Below are 14,210 nucleotides of genomic sequence, written 5' to 3'. Positions count from 1 at the left end.
ACTCTAGAGGAATAAAAAGCTGGTTAACAGATATGGCCACGGTAAAGAAAAAAACACTATTATTGCACTTAAAAAATACCAATTTACCACTTTGATTACAATACACACAGTTCAGCCTCTGAGCAGTTAGCTGATAATTAGAAGGAAGCCCTTAAAGTTTTAACTCACTTAGTTTACACAGTGAAAGAAATCCATCAACGAGTGGTTCTCATATTTTCCCCATAAATTATATACATTTTTTCTCAGGACACACACACACACACACACACACACACACACACACACACACACACACACACACACACACACACACACACACACACACACACACACACACACACACACACACACACACACACAGAGAGAGAGAGTGAGTGACATGGCGCCGTATTAATATGCAAACACCATTATCTTGGGCAGGCGAGGGTGAAGAAGAAGAAGAAGAGAGAGGCAGCAGAATCTGCTCTTCCCAATTAAAGCCTTCTGGCCCCCGGTGGCCCTGTGGGGACCTGGTGCATTTACCCATCAGCATTGTCATGAGCCTGCATTGATTGTGTGTGTGTGTGTGTGTGTGTGTGTGTGTGTGTGTATGAAATGTGTGTGTGCACGGCTGCCGTCTTTAGATTCTCTGACAAATCCGGACCTTAAAACCGAGTGACGTTCACACACTAACACTGATGAATGGATCGCTGGAGGATCAAACAACTACATGTTATGGTTTCACTCTGATGTCTGACGTTACATTCCTCTGGTGACCCACAGAAAGTCACATTTTAACAAACACACCTGCAGGTTCTGTAGATCCAACAACGGTCTCGTTATCATACGAGTTTCAGAGGCGTTGATTCAACTGTGTGATCCTTTTGGAGGCTGCGTTCTGTTAAATGTCGCCGCCTCTTAGTGAGCGGTGTTTGTAATATTATGTCCAACCCATTTATATCAATGAGAGCGGGCTAAATAACAGAAATACATCTCTGTATAATGCATTATAGTTCATCAGCAACACAAACTACGTCCTCCTAAATGATCCTCCAGTTGAATCAACATGTTGAATGAACATTCATGATGGAGGATTTATCGTTGTTTTAGGCTGCATTAGTTTAAGCTACGTGTACCTAATAAACTACAACCGAGTGCTTATCTACTGACAGCCAACACATCTCGTCAGCTACTAAGAATATTAAATAAATAATCATATTTGTAAGTATCACCTGAATGGAGATTTGCAATTATGTACACTGGCACTGCCTCTGCATCCATTAGTAATATTAATGTGAGGACATGCAGTTTATGTCATGATGAGTACAAACATCGCCGTATTCTAAAGCTGCCTCTAATGAGTCTTCTTTATCTCTTCTATTTGTCTCCAGCAGGATAAATAATGTTTCAGGGAAAGAAATAGTGCAGTCTTTCTTTAGAAAATAAACTGTAAATAAACTAAGTACAGCATGATGTTCATTTAGTAAATCATGGTCCATTTAGAGTCAAGCAGACCATAAAGCAGGAGATGCTTTAGGGGCGGGGCTACACAGTGATTGACAGGTCTCTACGTCACTCCTCCTCATTCCAGATATGGTCACTTCCTGTTCACTGGTTGCAAAATAATCAAGATGGCGACGGACAAAATGCCGAACTCGAGGCTTCAAAACCGCAGTCCACAAACCAACGGGTGACGTCACGACTGCGTCCACTTCCACTAACCGTTTTTATAGGGTTCTAATAGAAAGTAGTTCCAATAAAATAGTGTTTTCAGGGACTGATGTACATATCCGTGTTAAAGTAGCTTCACAGCAGCTTGAGGCTGTAGATAAACACACTCAAAGCAGTCAATTATAATACACATACTGTATATATTCAGCATGTACTGTCGCCGTGTATTCTTACTCTCCGAAGACCTCTGCTGTCTCTAAGGCTATTACAGGCGGCGCTGTATTTGAGCATGTGTATCCTGCTGCAAGGCTTTGTGCATTCTACAACCAACTTCCCCCATTAGACACAGCTCCAAGGTAAACTACATGCACCATCAACAAAACTGACACCCCAATCTATGGAGTTCATACACCGCCTCCCCCTCCCCGACCATATTATCTACCCTGCGTGACAAGCCGGTAATGGAAAAATCACACTAAGCAAATGGTTCTTCTAATAACAATAAATTTCCTATAAAATTATGAAGGGGCCCAAACCGTTTCCTTGCATCTATTTTGCTATGAATTCTAATTAGGGTGGCAGAGAGGCAGAGAGTGCTGGGTCATCACGCCAGAGACAACGTGCGCCTTTTTGATTGATGGCGCGGCGCGGGGTCGGCCTATCCTCCCTTCGCTCCTGCTCTCTTCCTCCTCCCTCCTTTTTCTCTTAAATTAATGGGCATCTCACCTAGCCCCCTGATCATACTACCCCCCCCCCCCCCGCTCCTCCTTTCTGTTCTCATTTCAATTTTGCAGAAGGTGCAGGGGGGGGTGTGGCGGTGGGAGGGATCGATCATTTATCTTGTAATGGCTGGATAATAGATCCATCACGGTAAAACAGCTGCACAAACTCCTGTGTTGTCTCTGTCATCAGGCCTTCCCATTTTCTCTCTAAACCAGCCTGCCTTATAAGCAGCCCGCCGTGTGTCACAGCCATTTAACCCAACAGGCACATCTGTAAAGGTAAATGTCAGGAGGCCCGGACGGTGACACGGGCGGGAACAATAACCAGATGTTTCCTTCTTCTGCAGGCAGCACGGTGACATCAGCTAACTAGCATTTCCCTGAATTAATTCACTGCTTTGCAGTTAAAATATTCATTAACATGCGATACGGTTGTTTTATAAACCTAAAGATGTCTGGAAAGCTGGCAGTAAGCTGTCTTTTAACAGCATTTTTTTTCAGAGCAGGACAAGTTCAGGTGAAATAAATAACATTCGGACTACGACTATGTTTGATATCGCATTTTAAAATAATATTCATTGTGAGAATGACGTGTAATCGGGTTAGTGGTGCGTTCCAGCTGCATATTAAGAAGATATCGTGTATGCAAGAAATGCTCGGATTAGCAAGAATTTCTGAGAATGAGACGTGAGCTTACTGGGAATACCCAAAATGCATTGCGGCTCTTAAGACTGTCCAATGGGAGACTGCGAAGCAGACGGTTTAAATAATTAACCGTTGGACAAAATAATGAGGAACGATGGCGAGTGACTGATTGAGTGGTTAGTATGCAGTTTGTAGAACTTCCAACTCAACATCGGACACTTGATGGAACTGAGAAGGTGCTAAATTTGAAATTCTCTGAATATCTGTTGCCTCCATATGGCTCTCAACATGGCGGCTCACAACACTTCATTCTCTTCTAATGAATAGCTTGATATATAAGTTATTTCTTACTGGCAATGTTACTTCATACGAGCGTATTATAACTTAACTTCAGTCACATGCTATACTTCAAAACACTTGTTAAATATGAATATTTTCTGTCACTTTTGTTTATTTATTCATCTAGTTTTATTTCATCGTATTAAAATATTTCTACGTGTTTATGTAAACACAATGTTTTTTAAAGAATCAGAATCAGCTTTATTGCTAAGTAGGTTTCCACATATCAGGAATTTGCCTTTTTGTTTTGGTGCATAACGATAAACCTAGTAGGAGAAAATGATAAATAAAAAGGCAAGTACTGCAAAAGTCAACAAATATAAATACAGAATACAAAGACGTTCAGGACAAAATATGTATATGTGCAAAATATTGACAAATGAATGTGCAAAAATGAACAATATAATCTAACAGCATCATTTAATCCCTTCATCTTCCTCCACACTGCCTTCTGTTCAACATTTAAAGTCTGCAAGCCCACGCTGAGAATAACCCTTTAATTTAAGACATTATAAAACCTGCTTTCCTCCGGCGGTGCAGACTGAGTGGACTGACCTTTATTATGTGTGAAATCTGTGTTAAGCTACATGATGACAGCACTGAAGGAGCATCCTTTATAGAAATATCAGCATTCAGAAATAAATAAAGACAAAGGGCGAGAACACTGACCATCTTCTAAATGCTACATGGTGTCGCTCCAGCACCATGTAGAAGACATCATTGCTTTCCACCATGTTTGGTTTTTTCACCATTCATCACTGACTGATGGTGCTCTTGCGCCCGTGTGATGATAGTGCCCCCCCCCCCCCCCCTCTCCGTCCTCAGCCTCACAAAGTGAGCTCCAATAGGGGGAGAAGTCATCTGTCTTCGTTAGCGTCCGGGGCTAAATATGCTATGCATCTGGTACTACCCCCCCGCTCCCCCCCTTGGCCTGAGCCGCTTTGTTTTGTTTGCATAATGACAGATATACGCTATGAATACATAATTGTGCATGACTCGCACGTACAAACACGGCCCGCTCTGCATTCTGTCGCCTAACGTCTACATATTTGAAATGTGGCATTTAAACATGCTTAGTATTCACTGTGACCTCCTCAGATGAATGTGCTGCCGGCTGACTTCTAATCGGCTGTTTGTGTCCGACTGGGCCCGAAACACAGAATCTGAGAATCCAACTAATTTATGGTCCAGTTGTGAGAAGAAGAAAAAGAAGAAGAAGAAGAAGTTGGCCTTTGAGAAAATTAAGCTGACACTAGCATCAGTGCGAAAATTCCCTCCAAATGGACACTTAACAAGGAGCATCTGAAGATGTGTGGGTTTAAGTGGGTGTTAACAAACCATGGCATTGCTGAATGAGCTGTGGGCTGGAGAGCCGGGAGGAGAATCGCTTGACTGCGGCGCCCTCCAGTGGCCGGCGTTCTGCAGCATGTAGTGTACTGTACGGTTCAGCCTGTACTTACTGTGCTTTTGTCTTTCAGGAGTTTCTCTATCACTTCAATCAGATGCTCCTTCTGCTCGGGATCCAGGCTGAGGACGAGAGAGAGAAGAACGTTTCATGTTATATTCAATATACAACAATAACAGTACAGAACAACTGATGCACTGTACAAGTAACCCAAAGAGTGAACGCAACAACTGCAGGTTAGGTTTGTGTGAAACAATGAATTTTAAACAGATTGTTTCATTTCAATATTGCATCATGAGTTTGCCATTTTTAGGACCGTTGAATACAATTCTTTGTCTGTATTTTTGCATAATTTAAATAGATTTTCAACCATCATAGATACTTAATAGTCTTTGTTTTTATTTCCCTGACGCTTTACTTTTCTTAAACTTCGTACTTTTTTAATGAATAAATCTTCAGGTCCTCACCGTGACTTTGTCCTGTGGGGTTTTATTTAAATGTATATCTAAAATGATGATCCAAACAAATTTTTGACAAATGCTGAGATATAAGCGAACTGTATATTGTTTTAAAAGTTGTCTTAAACCTCTTAAAGCCTCGTGACCTCACGTGAAGCTTTGGCGACCCTTCGGGGACCCCCGGGTTGGGAACCAGTGGTTTAGTCTTTGGTGGGCTATAAATTGAGATTTCGGACATGTGGGACTCATCCACATGTTGCATCATAACTGACATGTGTAGTGTTGTACGGTTCAATTTCACAGAAAGGAGTGTGCAAAGGAGTAGAGTAATCAAATAGTTTAGTCGTTTTTTCGAGCACAATGTCCGAACATTCACTGGTTGTGGTGATTTCTGCTTTTATTTGTCATATCTGATTGTAAACTGAATATTTGGGGTTTTTGGACTGTTGGTTTAATAAAACGAACAATTTAAAAACATCACATATTGTTCTTTGGACAAACGTATAGTGGGAACCAATCGTTTAATCAAGTTCAGTTTTACTACTTTGCTCATATTTGAAGCTCTCTGTCATTCTGTGATTCATGCCAGTCTGACTAAGACTCGGCCGATAAGAGCGAGATAACTGCAGGGTAAAACCCCTTGAATCAACACGAGCCAACATTTACTGGATTAAGTGCTCAGGAATGAGCCGGGGAGGAGAGCCAGGCGAGCTGACGGGTACAGCTACTTGTATCTCAACGTCGTCGGGTGCACAGAAGTTACCTGTAGAGCTTCTGGATCGCGTGGGCCGACGTCTTCCTGACATACGGGGACAGGTCGGCTGCCGCCTCCTTGATGGCCAGCATCATGATGGGGACAATGATGGAGACCCGGATACTGGACAGAACCCTCAGCGCGCTGGCCCGGATGAACTGGTTTGGCTCCTGCCACGAAGATACAGTGTGTGTGTGTTAGTGTGTGAAAGAAGGTCTTCTGAAGCACTTCACCGAAAATGTTTAGATTAGACTAAAAGAGCATGTTGGCGGTAATGAAGAGAGAGAGACGGATGTAGAAAGGTTACCTTGAGGGCCCGCTGGAAGGTGCTGATGGACAGCAGAGCCAGGTCCTGCTGCTCCTCTGCATACCTCACCAGGTACACGTACACAAGCTTCTTCAGCTGCAGAGGACAATGACATCAAACAGCAATGAATTGAAGCAGCTGTAAGGGGAAATCAAAGCAGCACATGGGGGAGGAAACAATGGAGGGAAAACCAGCTGTGTTCTAAAAGTTCAGCAGGTTTATGTGAGAGAGAAAAAAGGACTAAAATGAACAATAAGGAATGAAAGAACGGGAAATTTGAGTTTATTATTTCATGGTCTAGAGAGAAAGCTGTCCCGTCTCGGCGTCGCTAGCTGCAGACTCGACCCAGTGTTGTTTCAGGCTTCGGGTGAGGTTCTGTATTTTTGTCCCTTTTTCAGGAGAGTGCCATTGCATCATTTGCCTCGCCGCCCTGTGTTTTAAGCTGCCACGCCTCTTCTTTTTCTCGCAGGAAAGCCTGAGACAACATTTGTCCGGCTCTCTGACGAGTTTAACTGGAGGCCGAAGGTTTTGCTCGTCTGCTGATTCACATCAGAGACTCAGGAAGAAGAAGAAAGAGCAGAACTAACAGAGCTGACTTGAGCCTGTAAGACTGAGGGCTCATAAATAATGGAGCTGGAATAAAAAGCGGTTATGAGGAATGATGATTTACTCCGGGAACTATTTATAATTTCATTTAGGAGCTGATTTGAGGTGGAGGTCAGGGGTAAGGTTACAGCTCAGGTACAATCACCAGAGTTTAGTTAGTAATCAGCACCATGCTTCCTAATGCAGCGAGTATTGACCTGCAGCAGCGCACCACAGTTCTCAATCATCGTTCTGGTCATTACCGCTGGAATTAATGGCATTACTCACGATAAAAAGGGAGGCACAACCCATCTGCCCTCAAGGATCTGGTTTCTTTGACCACAAAGCACCAGACCAATTTCATTCTGCAGCAGGCGATTAAGGGGCTCGACAACTTGCTCGGCATCAAATGAGATTTTATTTAGAACACATTCTCTCTTCTTGTCACTTCAACGTGCATTTAAAAGCAACACAGCATGCACACGGTCGTGTATGATAACGTGGCGTTAAAATGATGTGCAGCAGTGATTAAAGAAAATAAAGCACTCCGATATTAAATCACGCAACGCGGTCAATAACCTGCGTGGCTCTTGTGCTGTTTTCTAATTAGCGGAGATCAATGGCTGCTCACGGTGGACAATGAGAGAAGAGGAGAGGGTGGGAGCAAGAGAAGAGGCCATTTTTAGAGAGAAACACTAAAGGTGAGTAAAGGAGAAGGAACCGAGAGAGAGGAGGAGGGAGAAGGAGGGAGAGAAACTACCTCAGCAGCTGGTGTATACGAGGTGGGAGAGAGGAGACGTGACTGTGGGCTCTCTGCTGCCAATTACATCCACCCACCTGCTCCTCCTCCTCCACCCACCCATGAGGTGCTTTCGGCTGCATGCCTTGCACACCAGCGCCGGGCTCCAGGCCCCCCCGCTCACATGCTGCCCCTCACGCTGCCTGATTATTCTGCCGCTGCTAATCAATATTCACAGGCTCTGGGCATGGGAACCCCTCTTGAGCTGTTGCTTAGTGTTTTGGTCATTCGCTGGAATAGTCTGAGCACAAGAGTGCTGCCATGATTTAGTGGAGCGCTTTACACAGACACACATCTTCTTACTGTATCTTTGTGCTGCTGCTGCTGCACTCATTTGTGATTTATAGTAAAGAAAGACTAGCTGTGCTTCTACTGATGGAAAAGGGGAAAATCTTTTCTCTGATAAAAAAAACAAATAAGTCAAACCGAAATGAAAAATAAAAACGTATCCGGTCACAGCTGGGTAGATCTGTGGAGCCGACATTATCACAACTAGAGTTACTGTTACAGGATCATGACATCACAGCTTTAAGAGACTTAATTGTCTTCATTCTAAGATTACCTTGTGACCACATTTTAACTGGCTTACTTTGACTTTCATCAAAGTACATTTTTACTCAAAGCCTTTTACGTCTACCCAAGTAACATCTCAGGATTTCTGAGCTCAAATCTGCAAATGTACGAGGAAGAATATCTGATATACTTGCGGTGCTCTAAAATTACATTTCTTACCTCTAAACTGATACAGTTTTTTAAAAAGCTTGATTATTTGCCTGTATGTAGTCTGTCACTAACATGATTTTTCCTTCACGGTTTAGTGGTATTTCCTTTTCACTGATAAAGGACACCGGTAGTGGTTCTTTAACAAAAAAATAAATAAATTGTGACTGTGTAAATTTGTCACTTTAAACTGAGTTTTTTCTTGTAAAAGTAAGACTCTAATCTCAGAAATTCTGAGTTTTTTCTCTGAATATTACCCTCCTCCCCTCTCCTCATATGTATATGACTGATAGTTTTTTAGTTTCCTGTCTTGGGTATGTGTTTTAGTTTAGTTTTTATTTGGCTTTTTTGACTCATGTACCATCCAGGTTAGGAAAAGCATAAAAGGCATAGAAAATAGAAATAGAATATTTAGAAATACAAAGATATATAGAAATAGAAAATGTCCAACAACAAGGGACGGCTTTAATCTGTATGAACCTCTGACCTTTTGTTTATTTAAAATATATATATATATTTTCAACATCATTACTCCTGTGTGACCATTTCTTTTAAGTTTGTCTGTTTAACTTTGAACAAAAACTTAAATAAATACAAACTAAATGAAGAAAAAGCTTTCCACACTATTGTTCTGAAAGAGGAAGTTCCCTCAGAGAACCCACGCGCTGTCACACGAGATTTAAATGAATCAGAAACACCAACTGTCGTACTTATGACAACAGTAATGATGCATTTCTTAATACCGTCGTACCTCGATGTTCTTACTCGCCACGTTCTTCACAACAGCAGGAAACAGCTCGGATGCATTTTTCCCTTTGGCAATCAGCTGAAAACAAATCAAACGACAAAACAACTTCATCCAGCTGAGAGAAGACACACACACACCAATGCTGTTTGGTAAAAGAATGTGTGTGAATTCCCATGATGCACTCACCCCAACGACCCTTTTCATGGCCTCCAGTTTGAGCGACTCCTTGTTGCTCTCCAACATCTCTTTAAGGTCTTCATTCCTGAGGACAGAAGATGAAGGTGTAACTCACACTTATCATGGTCAACATTAGCACGCATGCTAACCACCGCAGAGACGACTTAACTAATCAGTTTCAAGAGTAGGAGCTTGACCAACGCTGGTGTGAAAGCTCCGTGTGCACAGCACCTGTGTCAGCTCCACAGATTACAGGGTCACATTGGCTCCTATAGGCCAAACACTGACAATGCAGCCAATCAGAGAGCAGGAATGTCATTCCTACCAATGCAACAGCAGCATCACACCAACTTCTGCTGTGGTTCCTGCACTCACTTTGACAATGCTCATTCCTTAGCTCATGCTAACACACGTCGTCATTGTACACAAGCTGTTTGTTCCAAAACACCAAAATCGTCTCTAGAGTAGAGCTTAGTCCTGCCAATAGATACACATTTATCAACTCATGACACCTTCCCATCTTTTCATTTCAATACATAAATACTGTGTGGTTAGGAATAGTATAACTATAAATAAATCAATAAAGCTACACAATAAATAGAAGTCTTCAAGTAGATTGTACGATTTATTTATACTTATTTAAACTGCTTCAAGCAATACTTTTTGAGATTCGATTTCAATTTCAAGTTAAATGATTTGAAACAGTACAAATCCTTCTGAAACACGATTTTAAAGTTTGTTATGTCTAAATGTATCTATACGTAAAGCACTAAAGAGACACAGCTTTTTTAAGGTTTTCTTTTTTAAAGAGAAGCAACCTTGAGTATCCAGCTGACCAACATCCTGAGGAACCAACCTGAACTAAGACTTAGAGGTAAACAAAGAGAGTTTACGGTGTGTCCCCATCACAGGGCTGTGGGAGATCTGACTACAGTACCCGGCTTTGAGTGTCTCCTTGGAGCTACTCTTGGTGTGAGTGAGGGCCTGCTCCTCCTGACTGAGCTCAGTCTTCAGAGTGAGCTGCAAGTTCTCAGCGGACATCAGCGCCGTCCTCATGGCTCCCACTGCCTCCGAGCGGAGACAGAAACCAACATCCATACCGGCTTTCCTCCACAGCAGTCGAAGAAAAAAAAAACTCCTTCTGTGTGTGTGTGTGTGTTAGCTGTCTAAAGAATAGAGTCCACAAACCACTCCGGCTGTATTTAAAGTAACTCAAGAGTGGAACAGGTCATTTCTTTCCTTCTGGCTGTGTTCCCTGTCCTCTTGGCTTTTATTTACAGTTGTCTTCTTGTTCAAAAGCTGTCAATGCTGAGGGAGAAGCAGAGCCGGCTCCACTGGCCTGTCATTCACTGCTCCCTTCCTCTTCTCTTGGGCAAAAAAAATAAATAAAAGTCACAAGATGCCCGTCAGCTCCGCTAATGGCAAGTCATCCTCATGCTTGAGGGTAGTGCCTTCTCTCTCTTCTTCTTCTTCTTCTTCTTCTGCTGTAGTCCACGTTTCTTGTGAAACCTGCCGGTCAGATGTTGTTGCTCTTGTGTACGTGTAGATTTTCCCTCTGGAAACACGGATATCTCACCTGCCTCCCGGCTGTGATTGTGACTCTGTGTGACTGTGGTGACTTCCCTCCAGGGGGAAAGAAGGAGGGCCTTATCTACACTGGTGGGTAAACACCGAGCAACTTTTCATCACCTCCGCTGCACAATAATCCACTTTGCACACGCAGGACTCTGCCAACAGGACGGGCCGACATCAGAGATAACAGCACCGGGCTGAATGTCAGGAAACACCCGTTAAGATGTGAATGTTGCAGAATTAGCTTCCTACCCTTTCTGTGGGAGACTCCGGTCGCTTTCACAAGCTGATAAATACATCACACGATCAATATTTCAACGTGTTTGCAGCCTAACGACAAAGCGGAAGATATATTATAGATTATTGTTCAAACCTGCACAAACTGATTTTTTGGGGACATTTGGATGCTACAGAAACAAGCTAAACACAACAGTGACATATTAGCATCAAGTTGATATAGCATACTTGTTAAACACTTCCCATAGACATCCAGTAGACATTAAGAAGCATTATAATTGATTTGAAGATGTTTTCTGGCCATCTAAGCTCTCTTTTAGCTCCGTTTTTTGGTCTCCACTAACTCCTGAGGGAAATATCTGTTTAGCTGCTAAATAAGTGAAGTTATTGTTGTTGTTGTTGCAGAAAACAGCTGCTTACCACGGATGAAAACAACAATGTAAGAGTAGTGAGTGAGAACTAAAACAGTAAAATTCAGGGCAGGAGAAACATCTAGTGACATCTAAAATAATTGTTCCTTTTAGTTGTTTGGTATTACTACTTAATGTGCTACTTAAGAGCAAAACAAAGTGAAAAACAGCACCAAGTTAGCGATAGCAAACACCTCACTGCATCGTCTCGATCTCTCCACAAAAAGCCAAACGTCTGCATCACTTCAGGTTTTTTTTCCATCACTGCTGAGATTTATTATGACATCATTCACTCATGGCAGTTTCCTAATGAATATTTATCACAAATGTGCCACTTGTGTATCCATCTCCTTTAATGTCATGATGTTATATTTGTGAAGACAAAACTAATTTGATTTCAATGCTAATTTTTGGTTTTGAAGATTCTTTACCAATTGTATAAGAACTGTATTTCGTTTGTGCAACAAAATGTGTCCATTAGAACAGAGTCACTCGATATCACGCGTAACTCTTTAACTCGGGTGGAGGCTGGAGGACAGACGGGCTGCATTGTTGTCAGCAGGTATCTTGGATCTCATGTAGTTTCAACAGACTCACGGTACAACCAGAAACAGCTGGAGACGCCGTTCACAGCTGGATTTTATGAAACGGGTTCATGCGGTTGATCTCCAGAGCTGTAAAGCAAAATTCCATCTTTGGTATTTTAAAATAATCCATCTTTCGAAGCACTGGCACTAATCTACACAATCATGTTCACCGTTTTTGGTTTAAATGCTCAGAATGAATTTGACTAATAACAGAGATTTGGAAGATTATTACAATATAGGTACACGACAACCATACGATTAATCTGCTCTCCTCAAAGCCACCAGACTACAGTCATTTTACCTCGCTGATTATGGAAACGCACTTCATTCAAACTCAACAAAAACAAAATGAAACTCATGAAAAACATCTTTGTTAGTCTTTGCACTGCTCCAACAATCACCAACTCTGGTTTTGTCAAAATAAACCCTTAATTCACAGAGTTAAAGGTGAAGACGTTGCCCATTTTAGCAGCTTTTCCTGTGTTTAAAAACACCTGTGAATATTTCAGTACTTGAATAGTTGCGAAAACAGTGGTTGAGAAACTCTTTGCAACTTTTGATAAATCAACACTGATGCAGCGTCTGAGAAAAGACAACAGGGGCTGAGAGTAGAACATGAAATCGGGTGTTTATAAAAGAACTGTGTGCTGTCTTTATGTCAGAAAGGAATAACTCACACAGATCTCCTAAATCCTCTGAAATAACAGAGAAACTGAAGTTGTGGTTTGGCCGAGCATTGCCAAGAAACCTGGGAAAATATGCACGTTCTTGTTCAAATATTTGGATCCACCGCTCTGGAAGATTGCTAAAGCTTGCAGTGATGGTGAGCAGTCAGAAAAAAGATTGTATATCAGAGAAAGTACATGCAGAGACAAGCTTTTCATGGATTCTGATACAACAAGGTGTTTGCTTAATGGCACATTGCTAAACGTAACAATGCAAAACATAAATAGGCGAATAATGATGTTACATCAAGTCAATCTGCAGCGTTTTAATGAATGTTTTCCACATCAAACATGAAATATGCCTCATTTCTACAAGGAGAAAGTCTCTCGGGCCAAACTAAACATAACTAACAACCCTGTCATGAAGATCAAGTTCTAAATCACAACTTTTAATGCAGCTCAAATGCAACTCTTTATACAAGCAGACCACTATATCTCTTTGGTCACAGATAATAAGTCACATGTTTCACACGCTTCATGGAGCTTTCAGTCAGTCAGATGAAGCCTTTGAGACTAAAGTGCAGGAATGTTGTCGTTTTCTTCACATGTGACAAACACTCAGGAGGTCCAAATAACAAAAGCTTGATTTGACTGAAGCACAACAGGCTCTCTACCCTGAAACATGCTAACTTTAATAATTAATAAGTATGCAACAAACAGAAACGCTGAGGAGGACTAAGCTTGTGTGAGGCCCACAGGCTCTGGCATTGTGTCGGACAGACAAACAGAAGCATCGTTCATGTCCTTATATTTTCAAACCAGTGTGGCCTGGATGCAGGAAAACATATGACCTCGCCATGCCTGCCTGAGATCATGTGAGACAGATTAGGAGGTTCACTTCAGCATAGTCAGCAACATCTCAACACTGAAAAAAATCCTGCTGCAGAGATCTCTCTAAAACACTACACCAGAGGCTGCAGCGTGACCTCACACACGTTTTATTACCAGCATTTCTTGTTAAAATGAACAAATAAAAGCCGGTATATTGTGCTAAAATACTGACGGGGCACTAACAATCTACCCCTGTGGAGCTCATGTGGTGTGTTGCTTTCTTTAAACACTCAGAGGGTATTAAACCAGAGGAGCTAAGCTGCATAAAACACTGATTTTACAGGAAATTACAGAACACAGAGGACGGCTGTGCTGATGATTGGCTGCCCTCCAGTGGCAGGTTCCTGACATGAAACTCAAAAACATGCTGACAGTCCAGTTTCAGTTCTTATACAAGCGAGAAATGTAATTAAACACGGTTCTCACGAGCTAACCGTGACGTGAAGTTAATATAGAAACCAAAAAACTTCTTCTCCTCTGGAGTATTTAACAGTTTTAGCTGGAAAACACACAGAAACGTACTCGGTGTGTTGAGTCCA

The 14,210-nt window shown here is 42.0% G+C and overlaps 1 protein-coding gene across 1 annotated transcript in view; it reads right to left on the bottom strand.

Annotated features, from left to right (window-relative positions):
• Window positions 1-14,210, bottom strand: part of ap3b1a (adaptor related protein complex 3 subunit beta 1a) — a 51,055-nt gene that overhangs the window by 35,282 nt on the left and 1,563 nt on the right. Inside the window, exons 2-6 of the mRNA XM_079178436.1 lie at window positions 9,319-9,394; window positions 9,136-9,210; window positions 6,281-6,376; window positions 5,983-6,143; window positions 4,817-4,883 (exon numbers count right to left, since the gene is read on the bottom strand). Of these exons, the coding sequence (XP_079034562.1) occupies window positions 4,817-4,883; window positions 5,983-6,143; window positions 6,281-6,376; window positions 9,136-9,210; window positions 9,319-9,394 (475 nt within the window). The remainder of the gene's footprint in view (window positions 1-4,816; window positions 4,884-5,982; window positions 6,144-6,280; window positions 6,377-9,135; window positions 9,211-9,318; window positions 9,395-14,210) is intronic.

This window comes from Pholis gunnellus, assembly GCF_910591455.1.
Source record: "Pholis gunnellus genome assembly, chromosome: 18".
NCBI lineage: Eukaryota > Metazoa > Chordata > Actinopteri > Perciformes > Pholidae > Pholis > Pholis gunnellus.
This window is presented reverse-complemented; position numbering and strand designations above follow the sequence as displayed.